At 27.3% G+C, this 21,278-nt stretch overlaps 2 protein-coding genes across 2 annotated transcripts in view; one reads left to right on the top strand and one right to left on the bottom strand.

Moving 5' to 3' along the window:
* The window catches only part of LOC132929426 (hemicentin-1-like), a 316,445-nt gene extending 300,436 nt beyond the window's left edge, over positions 1–16,009 (bottom strand). The window contains exon 1 of the mRNA XM_060994762.1: positions 15,491–16,009. Within this exon, the coding sequence (XP_060850745.1) occupies positions 15,491–15,569 (79 nt within the window). The 5' untranslated portion in view covers positions 15,570–16,009. The remainder of the gene's footprint in view (positions 1–15,490) is intronic.
* Positions 1–21,278, top strand: part of LOC132929428 (nucleolar complex protein 3 homolog) — a 181,398-nt gene that overhangs the window by 113,566 nt on the left and 46,554 nt on the right. The gene's annotated exons all lie outside the window — the stretch shown is intronic.

The following is a 21,278-nucleotide window of genomic DNA, read 5'->3' as shown; positions in this document are numbered from 1 at the left end:
TATTATTAATCTGTTACTGATACGCTGTGTACTAGAAATAGTCAACATTTTATAGTTAGGATTGCCGCATAAAAAGTAATTTTTTTCTAATGTTTTTAATTGTTCAGGTGTTTATATATTTATATATAATTTTTTCAATAGTAATTAGCATCAATGAGAACAAATTTTCTAACATATTTAACTACTTAGATCAAGCTTTAATGTTTCTTTAATATAAACACCTGCATATTTTTAATTTAAAAATATTTTATGACTTTTAAATTAAAATTCATAACGTAGTATTTATTCATACGAATCAAATAAACACAATTCGTCAACTAAACAATTATTTAATTCAAATCGTTCATAATTTTTTAACAGTTAATTTTTCAAACTGTTATTATATTATGTATAAGTTAATTTATGAGGCACTTAAAAGCACTTTTATTGTAGGAAATTTAATTTCATATTTCATTTAGTACACTATTACAACAGTTTATGTTATGAAATCGAAGTCAACGATTTGTCATAATTCAAGATTCATGTTCTTGCATTCTCTAGAGGTACAACAACTTCATTAGCGCTTAAGATATATCACTTGGCTATGTTAGGCACGTCATGAATCTATTCACAGCAAACCGACGGGTTAGAACGGTAATAATAATTGTAGTATCTTGTAAGCGGTCGTCTAGCGAATGTACCTGGGCGATGTCCGTTTGATTAATAACATAGAGTCCAACGATTTGTATATATGAAGTTGCCAGAGCCTGTCGGAGCATCGGTTTTGAACCAAATAAAGAGAGGCAGAAGGAAAGGCCACCAGAGCAATGGATAGATTCTCTCGTTCTGTCTCTCTCTCTCTTTCTCTCTCTCTTTCCTTCAATATATATGTATACGAAGAACGATGGAACTAATTTGTTTGGCGAAGTGGTCTTGGGAATCCCCAAGCTGTGCGTCTGACAGTCGAAATAAACCTGAGCTTCCCCTTGCAACACCCTTACGTACAACTCCTCTTCTTCTCACCCTCCGACCACACGAAACAGCTTACAGTATGTGTATATGTGCTACATTTCAATATCGCTGGTTTTAATGGGACCCCACTGGTTTGACGATAAGCTCATACACGACTGAGTCTCACGGGCGTAACTCTCGGCTCAAGAATATTTACATAAAATAACCTTGGATCCTAAGAATTTCAATCGACGCATATCCACTATCTATCTGTCAATAAAATAATTTTAGCAATAGACAGATGATAGAAAAAAATAGGGAGCAAATAATTTATTTTATTTCTAAGTAATCAATAAGAATGGCTAAAAAATATTATACACTGATACTCTGAACAGTCCCATTTGATTTATGAATATATTATTACTATGCATTATATAAAACTTATTTGTTTACCAAATATTTTATACGCATTTTCTTAACGTGTTTTTGATAACAAAACAGCTTCAACAATCATATTCGATAAATAAAATGTATAATATATACGTATAAGAGTTAGCGTAACGACTTGTTATCCTATAATTATTTTAAATGTTATGACATCATAACCTATGAATTATCTTTCTAACATAAGTTATATAAACTGTATAAACTCAGGTTCATGACAGTCTTATTTACATCAAACTTGTATTTGAGAGACGATTTATCTTCCCCCCCACCTTGTTTTTTTTAATGGAATCCATAAGTTAATAACAATAACTTAAAACTATAATATTTACTTTATTAGTTATACTTATATTTAATTTATATAGTTAACTTATAATAAAAATATACATATTCTACGTCATCGCAATTCTTTGAACAATGACCTTCAGTCATGTGACTTAGAATCAGATTATTCACACATCTACCTTCTACCTATTTACCTCACTACCTTATGGGGTAAACAGAACTGAGATAGATATTAAGCATACACAATTTTACTAACCCGCTCGAATTGATAACCAAAAACATTAAGTACCTACTTAAATTTTATTCCAAATAATTTAAAATAAATTTAGAATCGCATAATATTATACAATATTTTAACATGAGATTTTCTAATGTCTATTACATATAAATTATTTAATACAATTTAATAGATTCCTACCTTTAATCAAATATAGTGACTACAACTTACTAATTAAAGATTGTTACACAAATAATACATGAATAGTTGAGTGATTTGTGAGTTCATTCAACATTATATATATATGTGCATTTAACCAATGTTTTATTATAAACACTACAATTAATGTAATAAAAAATTAATTACAACATTTGCCATAATAATATTATAATTTATAATGCACGATTACATTAAAAAAAAAAAATCAATTACATATAAAATCAAGATTTCGACAAGTACACCTTCTAAGAACTATTTTAAACTCATTTAAATAAGTAAAGAATTTCCCTAACAAAAACTATAGAGCTTAAACTGAAGGATTTTTAAAGCTCAATAGTTTTTTATTATTTTTATTGCATCATTGTTATTTTATACTTTTTATATGTATTACGAAGTATAACTATACGTGATAATATTACTAATTAAAACATTACATTTTCAAATATTTTAATAATTATTAATATTATAGGTTTAATTATAAATATCCATGATATACGTATACATTTATTACTTCGATTAAGAGTAATAATAAATTTTACATTTTACTTTATATAATTTGTTTCTCATTAATAGTTTTTTATTATTTAGTATGCTCTAAATAAAATGTATATCTACTTTTTATATTTATCAATCTTTCGATTAATAAACTATATCCTTCTACATCCCCTACTCCGACATATTTCAAAATTCTTGTTATTTATTTTTCCTCATAACCTTTAAGGCTCTGTAGTGCTTACTCCATTCTACCTCTTCACCAACTTAAATAATATTCTTAACCCGTCTATCATGGCCTACACCTTCTAGACTTAATTTTTTTCCTGTTTTCCTTTTCTCTTTTTTTCTGTATATTAAATTTCTTCATTGGTAATTCTTTCAATCCAAGGGATTCTTAGCAATCTGCAGTATCGCCACATTCCAAATGACTCCATCTTGTCTTTCCTACTGTACCAACTGACCATATCTCACAGTCATACAGTACTACACACGATACAAACATTTCATAAATCTTTCTCTAGGTATTTAATTCCTAAATTCTTTAATATTTCAAACCATTTTATCTCAATTTACGCATTATCAAAGACTGTTTAGTTTTTTAACGACAATATCACGGTATATATACAATATACATATATTTATATTTTTTTTTTAATTAAAATAATAAAGATTATTTTAAATTACTTTAAACACTTTATCGTCCGTGAATTTGTATTTAAATTATTTTTTAGTACAAGTGTAACAAGTCTCAACACACTATAATTGATATTTTAGAGTTAAAATAAATTATGTTTATAAAATATAAAAAATATTTATATTTTTTCATTTTGAAATATTTATACTATCATAATGTGGATGATATAAACGAAATTAACACATATTCAGGTTTATATAATAAAAATATTATTTATCAACAATAACCTTAAGTACCATTTTACTTCTTTAAAGATAAAAAACAATAGATGTTAATTTTACGAGTATATGATTCTCAAAAATATTTCAACGTAACTTATATTAATTTCAAATTATTAATAAAAATTGTCAAAATAATGAAATCTATAAAAATAAAACGTGTACTTTCCGTATTGATATATAAGTATTTTGACATAGTAAGAATATTAAGCGCAGGTTAGTATAAAACATATTGATTCCTACTATAGACTGTCATACAAAGCGAGGAGATTGATGACTAGGACCGATTGACGTTTGTCTTATTCTTAGTGTTTCCTTCCACAGTCGCTTATATTATATCAAATTCTCTTACAAGTTACTTTCATACGTTTTAAAATCAATTTCAATTTATGTTTATATGTCACGGCTAGATGCATACAACTCATATTTTAGTTATTTATCATACAATAATTTAATCTAAAATGTCGAGAATTCAATCTACTCATCGCTCAGTATCTTTGACCTATTCCGTCGTAATCATTCAGTACACCTTTACGTCAAACACATATTGGTTTTTATTATTAAGTACCGTCAGTCGTCCTTATAGCTTATTCAAAATGTTTAAACATTATGCAAATTCCATTTATTTAAATATATATTGCCTAAATAATTTAAAATGGATTCAACACTTTACACTAAACCCGCATATTCATATATGTATATATACATTAAAAATATAAAAATTTTAAAAAATACCAATTAATTTAATTTTCAACAATATAAAGCAAAAATGTTTTAAAATATTATGTAATTATTTACTCGTACTTTCAGTATATTGCGAATATCATCAACTGTAAATTTTATCTTTATAATTATTTTAACTATGTATACCAAATGCATCAACAGTATAATTAAAATTAAATATTCAAGAATTCTTTAAATTAAAATTAACTTGAAAAATTAGGACCAATAAGATATATGTAATGTGTATAATATTCATATGCTCAATAATTATTCCCAGATCAGTGATCTGTTATTTTGAATATGACAGTAGGAGAGAGGACAAGGAATTCCAACTACTTATTTCTCGTAGTCTTGTGTCATAACATCTATAACATCATAAAAAACGGATTTCTTTTTAGCCAAATGCTCTTCTCCAAACTCTACCCACTGTATTTCGTTGTAAACATTTTGAAATAGAAAAAATCTCACTATGCGATATTTTATGTATAAATTTGTTTTTTATCCAGTTCGTTTGAGCTTGATAAATTCATGCCGATTCCAATATCAAATATGCCACACAAAAAATAGGTTTTATGTACCCGCAATTTTATTTATCATAAATCATAATAATAACTGCAGCCTATAAAATACAATTATTTTACTTTTATTTCGACTAAAATGTTTATTTAAAAACGAGTCTTATACCTATTAGTTATATTCCTAATTTTAGGTATAGGAAATAAAGTAAAAAACATAGACAATAATATTAAATACTGTGGTAAACACAAAACAATTTACGTAATTGTATTATTTTCATTTGTTTCCAATAAATAAATCAACATTTATTTCAAACTCGAAAAATTGTTAAAATTATTTTTAAGCAGATATATATTTGTATATGAATTATCATGCTTAAATTCAGAAGCATCTATTTATAATAATATATTAACTACTAATAAATATATATTATACTGATAACAAGTACAAAAATAAAACATTTTTCGTCAAAGTATGTATTGGTACATTATATATTACAATATACCTATCATAAATTTTAATATAAATACACAAATTTTGATAAAAATAACAGAGCCAAAAAACAAATATTAAATAACTGTTCAAGTAAAAATGTATTCAATTTCATATCAAGCTTTACAAAAAAAAAAAAATCCTTTTAAATACCGTAACATCTGCCGTTAATACTACAATTTGTATAACCCAACTTAGTCAGCGTAGTGTTATAATTTTGAACTAATAATAATGAAAGTGTTTCTGTAGCGGTTTTATGGTCAAACAGATACATTATGGCGTATATAAAATTCCGCTAAAAGCTTTAGAGTGCGATTTTTGCTGTTTTATAAGCCAATTCCAAACGAACCAGTGTTATTTTAAACGGTTATTGTGCCTCATAATGGTTTGTATAATACTGAAAACTAAATTACTACAATTTGTATCTCATCATCTAGTAGCCTTTATTGTAACCAATTACAAAATTAAGTTTAGTATTTTTAGCATTATTGGGTCTACTTTGAAATTTAAAAAAAAACTATCGTTAAAAAACTAACTACTAGAGAACAAATTTCTAACAAAACAGTATATAGTGCAGCGCTTAAAAATGTGTAAATATACTGTTTTTATTTTTTGTCGTCAACTATTGTAAGACCAAATTGAGTTATCGAGTTTCCCCAAAACACAGATAAAGTTATGGTTTTATTTCCCACCAAAAATCAAACTAACAATTCTGTTGTTGGCGCTGATACACCGGACCCGTAAGGATTTACAAGCGGCGATTGAAATTCTATTCCATGCCAATATTTTCTATGTAAATTATCGATGTGTTTTATTTTATTTTTATTGAAAAATTAAATTTGAAAATTAATTCATAATAAAATTCTATGCATAGATCAATTTTAATTTATTTTAAAACCCAATTGTGCATTCAAAAAAAAATTTAAATAACATATAAGTACAATGTATTAAAGATTCAAACTTCATTATAATAATACTACAGGTTTGATATTTTTGTTTTACTATACACTTTTAATATTAGTATACCTGTTATACTAATACTAGTAATACTACTATTATACTACTATTTCAAATATCACTTGGACGGTTTATTGCCTAATATAAACTATTAAAGTACTGTATAATATCGAATTTAATAAATGTATAAAAATAATGGAAAAGTATATTAATAGATAAACATCTTAAATATGTATATTTGTTTTAGCGGAGCATTCACGCATTTTAAAATGTGTAATTTAGACAATTTTTATGGTATTTTATTATTTTATAATGATAACATTAATTGATATCGGCATGATCATGTATCACGGTTATATCGCTATTACCATACATTATAATATTGATATTATGATATTCCGTCACATACCATACCGATTCTGAATTTTGATATCAGTATACCGATATCAAATTTCAATACCGTCAACTCTAGTGATACGTATGGCGTATAAAAAATAATTTTTTTTCTCAACCGATTTTCTTCGCCGTCACCTACAGGGTTCACCTTATACGCGTCTCGCGGTATGAAGCCATAATTTAGATTACATTCTATTATACAAACTTTTCCCGGATTTGTTTAGCCCCAATGGCTTTTGGTGAAACTTTCTTCGGGTAATGTTTTTCTTTGAAACGAATATCCCTTAATATTTCATTCGCTATAGTGCTGTAGGTTAATAATTTTGCGAAACCAATACAAGTATTTCTTTCTATCAAAAGTTGTCCTCATAAGGTATTCGGAGTCCGTGTAAGGAAACTTTGCGAAGACGAAGGTAAACCGTCTAGAAAAAGAGGGGGTTTAATGTATACGCCGAATACTAACACCATATCGAATTCTGAACTAAAAACCGGACAAATGAACCCGAACTTATTAGCATCCAGATCCAGTGAAAAAGTTTTATGCTGCCAAGAAAAAAATGGCGTTTTATTCCAACAAAACTTGAGATATTTATGTATATAGGTAATATGTATATGTATAATATATATATATATATATATTTTTTTTAACCAAAAGAAAGAATACAAAAACTTCAAATACAGGCAGCCAAAGGCAATACCAAACGTTTTAACTTTTAATTTTCGTAACGTAAACTAACTTTTTTAACGATTATTATTCATTTTTTTGTCACAAAATTCGCATTAAATATATTTTAAATATTGTAATAAATAAAAAAAAGCATTCTCTTTTAATCCTTTTTAACAAATTAATTAAAATGTTTAGCATACCATTGTATTATATTATTGAAACTATATTTTGAAATATATTTAACATTAATTGTATAGATGTAAACAATTAAATATGTTAAACGATTAAATTTTACAATTGTTACCAAAAGTCTCAAAAATACCTATATATTTTTATCCAAATCTAATTAAAAAAAAAAATAAACCAAACTGCTTTCATAAATTGAAACTTATCTGAAACTAGATAACGCAATTTTACGCTAATGACATAACATTACACAAACCATGGCCAAAAACGTTCAGTAAGACGCGCGACAGCTGCACTGTCAACGCTGCTTTCTTCTTCTTCCTTACTATAACTCCGCATTATAAACCTACACAAAGTTTTTTAAGTCGTTTGTATGTAACAAAAACATTGATATGAAAAGAGTAAAAAAATGAAATAAAAATCGTGCATAGAACAATAATCTTCATGCATGGTATTTGTTAAACCAACACATAGCTATACATAGCGTTTACTCAGTCAAGTTAGTAAAAAAAAAAACTCAGAAAATAAAAAAAAATAATAAAAACTTAATAATAATATAGATCTATTATTTTTTTGTTAAAAAATCTGCTTTTATAAAATAGAAGTCTTGCGTGATTAATGTATATAAAACAAGGTTCTGCCGTGCCCTTCATAATAGTATTGGTGTCAGCCTTAGCCCACCTGACGTAATTACACTTGAATTCCGAGGGGAAACACGTAAATCCCTTCAAAATAGTAAAGAAAAAAGCGCTCAACATAGTTTGGTATATGTAGCATAAATATAAGGGGTCCTTTATACTTGAGCAACAAAATCTGGGATTATCGTTACTGGCTAATTAAACAAAACAATAAATTCTGAAAACATTTAATTATCATGAAACAAACATTTTATTTTCGATGAATAGAACAAGTGTTTTATTATACAATTTTAACTAAATCCTATTAGAATCTTCATGTCAGAAGACATCTTTGAACAATTAGATTGAGTACAAATATATACATCGTATATAATAATTAATAATATACGTAGGTTGTCCGATAAATAAAGTACAAAGTTATTTTTAGCGTAAACAATGAACCATATCGGCCGGAAATTTCCATAATTGATAATTTAGGTAACAAACGACATATTCTATGTGATATAACTATTATGGTTTAGTGTTCCGTCAGCTACGTAATTATAAACATGGAAAACCAGTATCTATTTTGCACAAAAGAAGAAGTCCGCGCCGTCATTCGGTTTTTTAATTTTCAAAATATTTCTCCGACTGAAATTCATCGAAAAATAACCGAAGTTTATGGCCCACAAGTAATGTCTCGAAAAAGTGTATCGGTTTGGTGTACAAAATTTAATTCAGGTCGAGAAAGTGTTGAAGATGAGGCAAGAAGTGGTCGACCAATAAGCACGTCCACCGCCGAAACCATTGATGCAGTCGAAAAACTGCTACGATCGGATAGACGACTCAAGATTAGGGAAATGGCCACACAACTTGATCTCCCAAAGACTACTGTGCATGAAATTGTTCATGAGAAATTAAATTTTCGTAAGGTTTGTGCTCGCTGGGTACCGAAAATGCATGACAATGCAACCCCACATTCAGCCGGAAAAACCAAAGCTTGGCTGGAAAAATACAAGTGGGAAGTATTGGAACATCCATCATATAGTCCTGATCTGGCACCTTCGGATTTTTTTTTGTTTGGTCCGTTAAAAAAACACTTAGGAGGAACTCATTTTCAAAATGAGGAGGAGGTCATGAACGCAGTTACCGAGTACTTCGATGGAAAATGTGCTGCGTATTTCCGAGATGGCATTTTCAAATTACTCCATCGTTGGGAAAAATGCATCAATTTAAATGGTGACTATGTAGAAAAATAGAAAAATATGTCTAATTTATTGTGTAAAAATTTTAAAGTAATAAATTGATTTTTCATTATTCAGTATATTTTTGTACCTTATTTATCGGACAGCCTACGTAGAAAAACTATATTAAACTAACTAACTTAATAAATATTTTATATGAAGTGGGTTTTAAATGTTTTAATAAATTTGCTGAATTAAATAAAAATTGAGAGAGGAATACATAATGCTGAAACCTGTAGAGTGTTGATCATTCATCTTAATGGTTGATAGTATATACCTATTATTATTATTTTTGTTGTACATTTCAAAGCAGTGATAAATTATTTAATTTAAAAACATGATTCTAAATAGTCATATACCTAACATCTTTAATATTTTATCGGCATAAGAATTAATACATTTTCAACAGTTAAATATGTTTAGAAGTTGTTTAAAATTTCATAAATATAATAATACATAACAGTCGTCATAATAATCTAAAGTTAAATTAGTGTGCCAAAATAATATGGAATACGACTGTACACCGACACTGTCTTAAATTCTAATGTTAAACAATTTATACGACGCACAAATAACAATAAGTGTGGCTCATCTTCTTAAATAGAATAATAGATATTTATTTTTAACAAACAATATTCAAAATTTTAAAATTTTAATAAGAATAAAATTTCTTAATAAAATAATCTGCATTTAGATAACGTTTGATCAAATTATAATTTTGAGCGTTAATAAATCAGTTTTTTAGGCAAAATTAAGTTTGTGAATTACAACAAATTAACCAAACCCGATTGTGTTTAAAAAATATGTTCCATACATTTTATGAATTATTTTATGGACATAGTGTCACTAAATCCAAAATAGTGTCATATACTCATATAAGCATTACGCATAACTGAATACAAAAATAATCTTTCTAAAACAAATATAGGTAGGAATTACTTGATTCACTCAGAATCTAAAATACAATAATTAAGTTTTATTATGATATAAACATAAAAGTTTTTTTTTTAATATAAAGGTAATATTTGGGGTAATAATAATACAATACAAAGACAGTTTTATAAAAGCACAATTTGTTATCGTCCAACATTTTATGACTCGAAACACGGTATAGGGGTTCATTGTAATATGATGACCTTAAGTTGCAATGGATTTTGTTTTGTTTCGCAAATAATATCTAAAATTTAATTTGGTAACGAAATTAGCGAAGTTTTTATTTTTTTAAACATTATTTCCACAAGAATGAATTTCAGAACAAAAAGACTAAAGGGTTAAATAAGCCTTATCTGTTCTTCGTTTGAACGTATATAGAGCCAACAATTTTGCTATGTCTATGTATATACTATTCATTACCTCATGTTATCACTAACTACTATTTTCATTTTATATTGTATTTTTTTTTTAACTTAAAAAGAACAAAGCAGAAATTTAATTTTTATTTATTTTTATTATTAGTTTGTTGTTTAAAGAAGCAAATAATTCAATTTATCATAGCGTCCATGTAATTAATATTATTAGTCAGATTAAAAAAGCTATTGGTCCAAAATTGTATACTTTTTTCTATAAATAAATAGGTTTCTTTCAAATCTTAAACAACTTAACTATAGGTACAGAAAATAGTGATCAAAGTTTAACTATAGATAAGATCTTTTTTTTAAATGTATAGCTGCATATTCATAAATCATAATCATGGTTTTAAAAACCAAACAAATTTAGCTGAATCGCATACATAACAGCACATTTTAGTATATATAATTGAACTGTGATTTTCCTACTATGTTATCTTATAATTTATATGTTATAATATATCTATATCCGAGTAAATAATAAAAAATGTTTTTATTAGGTGATAATTTACAACATAGGTTTTTAAATATTGATATCAAAGTACAAAATCAATAAAGTTAGAACTAGAACTTAAATTAGTTTTTACTTGTTAGGTGACATTATATTGTCATGTTTTATATATATATACATATTATATTATTGTTTTAAAATCAAATATAATATTACTTATATTGTCTATTGATAAATATTAGCATCTTACATAATATAACGCTATATTAATTACATATCACAGTACTAATAAAACATAAATCATTTTTTTGATTCATAAATATATTATAGGTACTATATTATGTACGTATACTAAGAATCAATAACATAAATAATAAAAGATCTCACCAATTCATGACCACACACCGCACACTGCAGTACAGACAACCAGTCTACATCTTCGTGAATTCATGAGCGTGAGTGCCACATTTAATTAACTTTCGATAGCAGTAAACTATATTATATCTATATCTTACACAGATAAGTAATATGCTTATATGTATTATACATTTATACCTCAAAACATCTGAATTCTAAATAATACATAGTACATACACAACACTACAATAGATGAAACCATTTTAGTTTTTATTTATTTTTCCTTATTCACGAAAATGAAAATAAAGCATAACATTCTCAATGGTTAATTTATTCGTCAATCATTACACAGCAAAAATTCTCAAAAAATAAAAATCTGACTACTTAATCTCTTGTCAATCACATCAATTACTAAAATAATATAATATTATAGAGTACCATTAATCGATATATAGAAGGTACCAAAAAAATATCAAATTATATTAATCTATGTTATAAATTGTAATTTACTTCATAAAGATTATATTATCGCTATCAATGAAAATCTGCAGCCACATAACAATATATTAGTAACACAAATATCTAAAGATTTAATGAGGGTTTTTCTATCTAATAAGTAGATAATTTAATAGATAATCTGATAATCATATAATTATTATAAATTTCTGTACAAGAATTGTTTAACTTATGTAAATTATATAATCCTAACAAAGAATCATTTTTGGAATTACCTGTACTTAATACTACTTATATGTTCAAATATGCACAAATATGACGTTAGTAAAAATGAATTTCTCAAACTAAATAAACAACTGTATATAATTCAACTACTTTTTTACAAACATAGTACTACAAATCTAAGAATATTCTCCAAAACTTATTATGGTTAATATCACCATTTTAGTTAATTTTACATAATGCATTAATCCTAATCAACTATAGGTAGGTATGATATATTTTTATCCAATGATTTAGAAGTGTATTTCTTTTACAAATATTAGGGCCACGTGGCCTCGTAATTCCAAATAACTGATTAAATTTATTTTAAAAAATGAAAATAAAAGTTAACTCTTAATATTCAACAACAAACAACTAACAACTTCAATTACAAATCAGAAATCTACAGTTCCTAATTTAGAAATTATACACTAATACCACAAAAGATAATTTTCCAATACGATTAAATCCTATAAAAGTTAGATACCTACCAAAAGATCTATTCTAGAATCATCTCTCTCTACCCTTGCATTATTATCTGCATTATTTTTTAATTCTATCAAAACACCTAAACTCTCTTACACTCCAAATTTAAAAATCTCTTAAAATAAAGAATAAAAATATAAAACCTCATAAACATCGTTAATATATCATTGGAAAACATAGATACCTATTTAGAACCAACAGAATAAATATTCAATTTTCAAAAATACTTCAAAATCGATTATATCACTTTCGAACATTCGAACACATATTTGATAAAAACCAAGACATTTCGACCATTCTTAATTTACTTAGATTATAAAATCTCAAAAAAAAATGTATAATTACAAAAACTAAACCGGTCCCTTAAAACGAGAATACTAAAATTAAAATAATCTGCATCATAAAAACACAGAACATATGAGAACCCTAAAATTATAACAAATCTGAAACATAAAAGAGAATAAAACTGTAAAAAAACGCCTTTATTCTGCTAAACAAATTGCCACAAAATGTGACAAAACTGACACATATCATATAATATGTACCATCAAGAAATAAAAACAAAATATCTGGTTATATATTCAAAACCCTCGGGACACAACTTATAATAGTCAATATATTCTCTTTCTTCCAGAAGTCAAAATTGGACAAAATTAATTTAATGTAAGCTATGTATTAAGTACCTATTAAATATAACCTAACCCGTGTAAGTTTGCTTTAAAATTAAAAACAATTATCATCGACAAAATAATTGTAAAAATATTATAAAAAATAAAGCAATTATCAATGACTACGATTCCAAGGGTTATTCAAATAAAAAAAATACAAAAAAGAAATTTATGTTTTTATATTTAAAATAATTAAATTATTTAGTCACGAGTTCACAACATAATATGAATATTTGTATTTCAATATCATAGGTAGTTCTTAAATATATATTTATAGTTTTTATATCACTAAACTTTAGTCTTCGCCTATAATAGGCCCTATATCAAACATAACTATAATAAGGTTTCCATTAAACTTATTTACTTTTTTATTTTATTAATAATTTAGTTAATAAAAATATTGATAACACTAAAACTCTTAATTAGGTATAGTATGTAATGCTATGTGTTGTATGAGTATTGACTAATGAGTATACAAGGAAGCAAATTAAATACAATATAATATAGGCGGCCTTAATTCTACTACGTCATTGAAATGTGCAATATCATCATCATGTTATAGAAACAACACCTTCACAAGTTAGTAATCACAACACAAAAAACAACATAAATTAAACTTATTTTACACAAAAATATAAGAATTATATATTTTATTGTTTTTATTAAGAGCATTGAAGTAGGTAATGTTTTTTAATTAAAAATCTATTAAAATAGGTTGTTACCTATTTATTTGTATTGTATAAATAATATTATACAATCAAAATTTTTAATTAGGACCCCCCAAAGCTTAATAATTAATAGTAATAGTGCATTAAACACTTCATTTCAATTTTTAATTAATTAATAAAATAATATAAAGTTTATTTCACACATTAATTTAAGATATTTTTATTCGTAATAAAATTATACAAATTTAAATAAATTTATAGTTTATTGACGTAAATAATAAATTATGATTGATAATCTAAAATAAAGTTAAATACTTTTTAAATACAGAAAGTTACTATTTGGTTATTAGCTAAAAAACACGAATATATTAACAAAAAATACTAGAACAAATTAAATAGTATTAACATAGTATTGTATTTATATGAATTTAATAATTATATATATGTACTTTACATACAAACACTGTGATTTATATAATACCATGTTTATTAAATAAAGACTGTGATTCAGTTTTAAAATTATTACAAAAAAATATAAGTAATCGAAATTTACGCAAATTATTTTTCAACCCCAATCTTATGAAATAACTTTTATAAAGATTAGTAAGCAATCGAAGATTTCTCATATATTTAGAAATCGAATTCTGTATAGGTACACAATTATTTTTCAAACATAATTTATCATTCGTAAAATGTAAAGACACCTGTCCCCAAAAACACACAAATCCTTCACATTTTTATACTTAAAGTTATTAACCAGTTTTAAAACAAATTATTTTAGTATAATATTTGTAAACACATCCCCAGGTTTCATTAATCATATAAATATATACCAATGTACCTATATATTATATTTTTAGTGTGAATGATATGAATTTAACTCTATACTTAATATAATTTATAATAAAAAAAAAATGTTTTATTCACATACTTTACATACTAAAATACAACAACTCCGAATTCAAATTTAATTTAAAATTTGTAATACTTTAGATTTTCAGAAGCATTGAATTGATTTTGAGTTTAAAAAAATATTTTAAATTATTATTTCGGACATAAGATGGTTATATAATAACTTGTACATTTATATAAAACTCTTGAATGTATAAAATGTATTATTGAAAAACAATTTAAATATAACAAGTACTTGAGTACTTGACACTAACGATGGAATGTAAAAAATATTCATCTAACCGATAATGAGATGTAAGTTGTTACCTCCGCCGTTGTGAAAACTACATTGGAGGGGAAGTGAAAATCCATTTATTGTTTTATCAATTTCGATATAAATACAATTCAATATTTTAAATCATTTCTGTTTTTTTAGAAACCTTAAAACTTTTTATTCGTTTATATTTTTTTATAGACATTTTAGTGTGTTTTCGTATATTTTAACTCTTGGTTTCTGAAACAACCCGGTGAAGGTTTTACTCGCTACTGCAACAGCAGCAATTAACGTATATACCCGTACGTTATTGTCTTACGACTTTCTCATACCTTCAGACGCCAGTTCGGGTGACGCTCCCATGGTGGACAGTATCCAAACGACCAGGAGAACCCGGAGGTCCGCCTCCATGGCGGCGAGGGCAGCGGGCGGCGATTGTTACACTCGCGAGGCGCGAAAAATTAAAAATCGAAAACCGTTTAAGGTGCAAGAGAAATGCGGTAGAACGCAGTAAAAACGCCAAGGAAATTTTTATTGCGATTTTCAGTTTTCAAAATCAGTTTCGTGGCGCGCGGCACAGAAATGGCGCGAAACGGTAAAGGAGGAGACTGCGACCATCGCACTAATTTAATAATTATAATTATTATATATTGTCATCATTCCGGCGGCAACGGCGATGACGGCGACGGCCGCGACGGCGACCGATCGGACGTGAGTGGACGACACATGATATCGCGGAGAGAGCGACGACGACGAACGCGACGACGACGGCGGTGGACGATAATACGGCCGTTCGGCGGCAACGGACCCGACGGGATGGGAGTTTGGCGGCAGACTGCGGTCGTGTGCGAACGTGAGCGGTGCGTTTGTCGACGGCCGACGTGCCGGACGCGCGCGCCACCCCATGGTTGGGGGTGGTTTTTCCCTCAGCAGTGGCAGCGGCGGTGGTGACGACGGCGGCGTTGTTCTTCGGCGGGTCTCATATACGCGCAGCGCCGCCCAACGATTTGATGCCCACACTACACAATTATTATTATAATATTATAGGCACCTACCCATACGACTTTATTACGACAATGTGCACCGATCACGCGCCAGAGGATCATTATACTATTATTGTCATACATAGAGTATTATATCAATTTAAAAACATGAAATACTCAAAAGGATTGAACGGATTTGAGTGGCGCGTCCACCAATCGCACCTGCTTTTTAGGAGTTTGATGTAGGCGATTTAAAGAATTTCTTTACAAATTCAAAGTGACTTGGCAGAGCTACACTGTAAAAAGAGGCAGAGAACTTATATTGTGCGTTTGATTTTTAAAATATAAGTAGTACGGATAAATACGATTTCCAAAAAAAAATAATATCGAAGATTTAAAGACATCATAATAGTAACGTATTTTTAAACAATATAATAACTAACTACTCGGAGACTAGTATAATATTGGTAAAATAAATGTGATATTGCAATGTCAAAGTGCTCCTCTTTCTATTGTAAAAATTTGGTTTCTTAACTAGTATTAAACCGTATAGCCCCAGCGGTTCACATGCAAGAGAAACGAATATTATTTGACAAACAATGAGAGGAAAAATAAATAAAAAACGCAACCAACGATAAAAATTATTCTTATCTCTATTTCTCTATCGTCATGCCTTGTATATGACGACCGCAAACAACCCACAAAAATAAGCGTATAAGATTTCAGTGAAATATAAAAATTCAATACAATTTTATTATTTGTTATATAATTATATCTATGTAGAAACGCAAATTATATTTGATTTAATTGGAGTAAAAAAAAGATTGGTGTTGATCTGTCTATGGTACAGTACAGTTTCATATACATATGTGTACTTGACCCCACTAAGAGAACTGGTGTAGTGGCCCAGGAGTTCTAAATAAAATTAACTAAGAATAATATTTCTATTTGATAAGCACATAACATAAACTGTAGTTTACATTGATTATAATATCTATCGATAATACTCTAAAATATTAAATATTTAAAAATAAATTCCTAATTATAATATCCAAAATAAAATTGGAAATTTAATTTAAAATCTAAAATTGATTATAATTTTAATATAATATAATTAGTATAACATTATTAATTCATCAGGAGATTCCGATAGCCATTGGAAAATACTTTTTTTGGAAGGTTTGTTGTATAGGTTGATATTTTATTTCATAATTAAGTACGGATTGTTTCAAAATATTTACTAGATGTAGTTATTCTTGATCTTTTAGTGATAAAATTGTTTTTTACGTACCTTATGCTTACAGCTTACTTTTACTTAACTTTTAGCCTTTTAGGTATATTTTCTTAACAGATATAGTACATTTAGTTCTATTTATAAATAATTTTTTGTTGATTTTGACATGTTTCTAACATGTATACAATTATCAAAAGCACTACCTCAATCTATTATACCATAGGAAATTATTGATTCTACCAATGCTAAATAAACTTGACACAATTTAGGTAATTCTAGAACTTTATTTAAATTTTTTAATATATAATAATTTGTCTAAGTTTTTTATAAACAGATCGATTTAATTCTTCAATCACATATTTCTAACAATTTCAATACCTAAATATTTAAAATTATATTCTATATTTATTTACAACAGCAGTTGTTTAATTGTATACAGTGTTCATTGTGCATTTTTGAATTATGAGTTTATGACTTTAATACATGTATCTTATTATATTTTACTTTTTTATAGAACTTTTTGTTATGTTGTTAATGATATCAACCGAACTAAACAGAATAAACAAAATCTTTTGCGGAACTAGAACATTAACTTTTTTATACTTCTGAATACCTTAAATCATAGTAATCATAGTATAATTCGTTAGAAAAAAATTGAATTTCGAACCTTAAGTGTACTAAGACTTAAAAAATGTAATTAGAATTTTGTCCTTATTAAGGTTTTAGAACCTAATTAAAAATCTAAAGTCAAGTTCAGTTCAAAATTTGAATCATTTAATAAAATTCAATAAAATCCAAAAATAATATCCTAACTCACCTCATAATTTAATATCTATGTTATAAGTTTCATAAATATTGGTTCAAACGATTATGATTTATGATAGTTTATCCCGAATGCTTGAAAAACTATTAAAAATTTCAAAAAATTACATTTTTTAAATATGAAGCTTGGGCAATTTTCTCTCTAAAAATAAGTATAGATTCATTTTTTTGACCAATACATATTTACCAAAACCGTGAGTACATTAAAGTAGTAAAACTAATAATCAGTGGTGGATTTAAGGTTAGGGCCCGAGGGCCCCCCTTGACAGTTATACTATATTTGGAAGACCTAACATCAAATCCTAAATATTGAGTTAACAAAACTATATGATGATATGTAATAATATAAAAATGCCCCCCTCCAAAAAAAAATCCTAAATCCACCACCATTAATTGTATAATTCCGAATAATAATTTGAATTTGAATTTAAACATGTAAAATAAGTATTTTTATTTTTTCTGGGAGAGGGGGGAGTTGCCTCAAATCAATAACATGGATTTGGTTAACATGATTAATCCTCAATATCCCTCCCCCTCATAATCCACATAGTACTAAGCGACAAAATATATGTGGGTGTTGTAATTGTAATTTTCTTGCCTTAAGTTGGCGTTGCTAATAGGAGACTAGACAATAGTAAGTACATTCATTTATTTACCATCTGAATTAAAAAAAAAAAATTAATTTCGTTTGTCAGCCGGCGACAAAAAGCAAAAAGATAATTATTAGAACCATGATACAAATTAATACTAATTACACAAAAAAGCACGATATTTTTATTTTTTATTTTGTCGATAGATCAATCAGGTTTTTAATAGTGAAAAGTAGTTTTTTATTCAGTATTTGTACACTTTATTATTTCATATTTGTATTATTTTTTAATATCAATGGACAAAATTAAATTAATTCGTCAGTATTATCAGTCGCACGAATATCAGTACATTCAGTACAAACACATCATGTATTTGCAATTGTACCAAAAAAAACAACATTTACAAAAATATTCATTCGACTTTCTAATCTGATTAAAATTAAAATTAAATTTTTAGTTTAACTGCACGTTATTAATTAAAATAATCCAGTTCTAAAAGAAGTGATTTTTCAAGGAAATGTATTTATATACATACTATATTACTACTTAAATCATATTACGGGTATACTAAAATAATAGATATCAATAAAAATTTGAATATTCACATACCAGAGGCGGTCAAACTTTTTTCAGTAGAGGTCTACTAAGAACATATTTTTCCTTTTTTTTTCTTTTTTCCTTTTGCATCGACTTCTATAAAAACAACTGTATTATTGAAAGTACCCTATACCACTGATTATGGAATAGACTATCTATTCTATAACCAACGCTATTACCTTTATATAACTATTAACAATAACATACTTGTAAATATAAATAATAAAATTAACATATTTTATTGATGTGGAAACATTGCATATCATTGACAAGTTGATCATAATCTGGAGAATAGTTGCTGACTGCTAAACGAAGAGACTGCTCTAAAAAGTCGTCGGAAAATATAGCTTGTTATTCAGATTTAATAATTTTCGCGCGAAAAAATGCTGCGTCACAGAAATATGTTGACTACAAATAGGTTATCATCGGTTATCGAGTATTCCCGGTATTGGACATTTAATAAAATTGGCTAAAAATAAAGTCGACCGTTTGGCCGCCCTTATTAGGTATATACTATATGTCTATATAGTATTATACTTCAATTTAAAGTGTACGGTATGCGAATTAAGTTAATAGCCATTTTACTCGTTTTTATATCACAAAATGCTGTGGTTCAGTTCAGTGTAAAAACGGTGTGTAGGTAAAAGTACGTTGGTACGTCTGAATCTCAAAATCTAGCTTCGAAAAATATATAACCTATTATACGCAGTGCCGGATTTACGTATAAGCTACACTCTACACAGTGGCGTATATAGGGGGGTTTAGGGGTTAAACCCCCCTAAAATGTATGGTTGGTACGGGCATTGATTTTTATTGTATAATTAATTGAAATTTAAGAATGGAAATTTTTTTTAACTCTTCCTGAAATTAATTTCTATACACGCTACTGAAGCTACACTGCAAGCTAAAGGTAGGGCCCCACTGTCTTGGGGGCCCACAAAAAAATTGTTCAAGTGAGCATTTATCATATTCTATATGACATATATAATCGTTATACATAGGACACCCGACAAACACCAAAAAAAAAATTATTCACACAAAATGGATTAACACGGAGAAATATTTTGTGTACCTATTGAAATTGAATATTATTATGAGGTAGTAACTATTTTTAAGTTTAATATAAATAAAAATAATATTCTTCTTAACTGTATTTCAGTTTATCCCTCTGTATTATCCCCGAAAATCATAGGCAAAAGTTAAAATACAATTTTTGGGGGGGCCTAAAATATTTATTTGTTTGATTTAGCTCTCCTATTGGTATAAACCAATACATATAATGTATAAAAAATCTAGAAGGTTTCTGAATGATTTTTTTATTAAGGGAAGCCCCCTATCCCAAAAAAGACCCCTGACTCTGAGCATATATAATACCTATCTGCACTTATATAAAGGGCCCCATATATCAAATAGCTTAGGGCTTTATTAAGTCTAAGTCCGGCCCAGATATGGCGAGTAATCAGCGTTCAAACAAATACGAACAAACCCATATTACCTATATTTAACATTTACACTTTTTTACATGGCTACAATCTTTAGGATCAATATAGGACCTGTTATCAATTGTACTACATGTCCGATACCTACCGACGCACTATGGTCCATAATATATTCACAAAGGCCCAAATCCAAAAAAAAAAAATGTAATTTTTAATTTCTCAAGTGTCTTTTCTGGTTATTCCGTATTTCTGTGCCACGGCTGTAGATAGTACAGCTATATTCTATGCTAATACTCACCAACTAAGATTTAGAGGACTGGACGCGAAAATATATAACGATTCACTAAAACTTAAAAGCATGGTTCAAACGTTTCATCTTAAAACGTACCTAAAAGCATTGAATATTGATTATATAGAATAATAATTAATTTTATTATTAAAGTTAAACTTATAAA

Source organism: Rhopalosiphum padi, chromosome 4, assembly GCF_020882245.1.
Source record: "Rhopalosiphum padi isolate XX-2018 chromosome 4, ASM2088224v1, whole genome shotgun sequence".
Lineage (NCBI taxonomy): Eukaryota > Metazoa > Arthropoda > Insecta > Hemiptera > Aphididae > Rhopalosiphum > Rhopalosiphum padi.
Note: the sequence above shows the minus strand (reverse complement) of the source record. Positions and strands in the feature narration are given on the sequence as shown.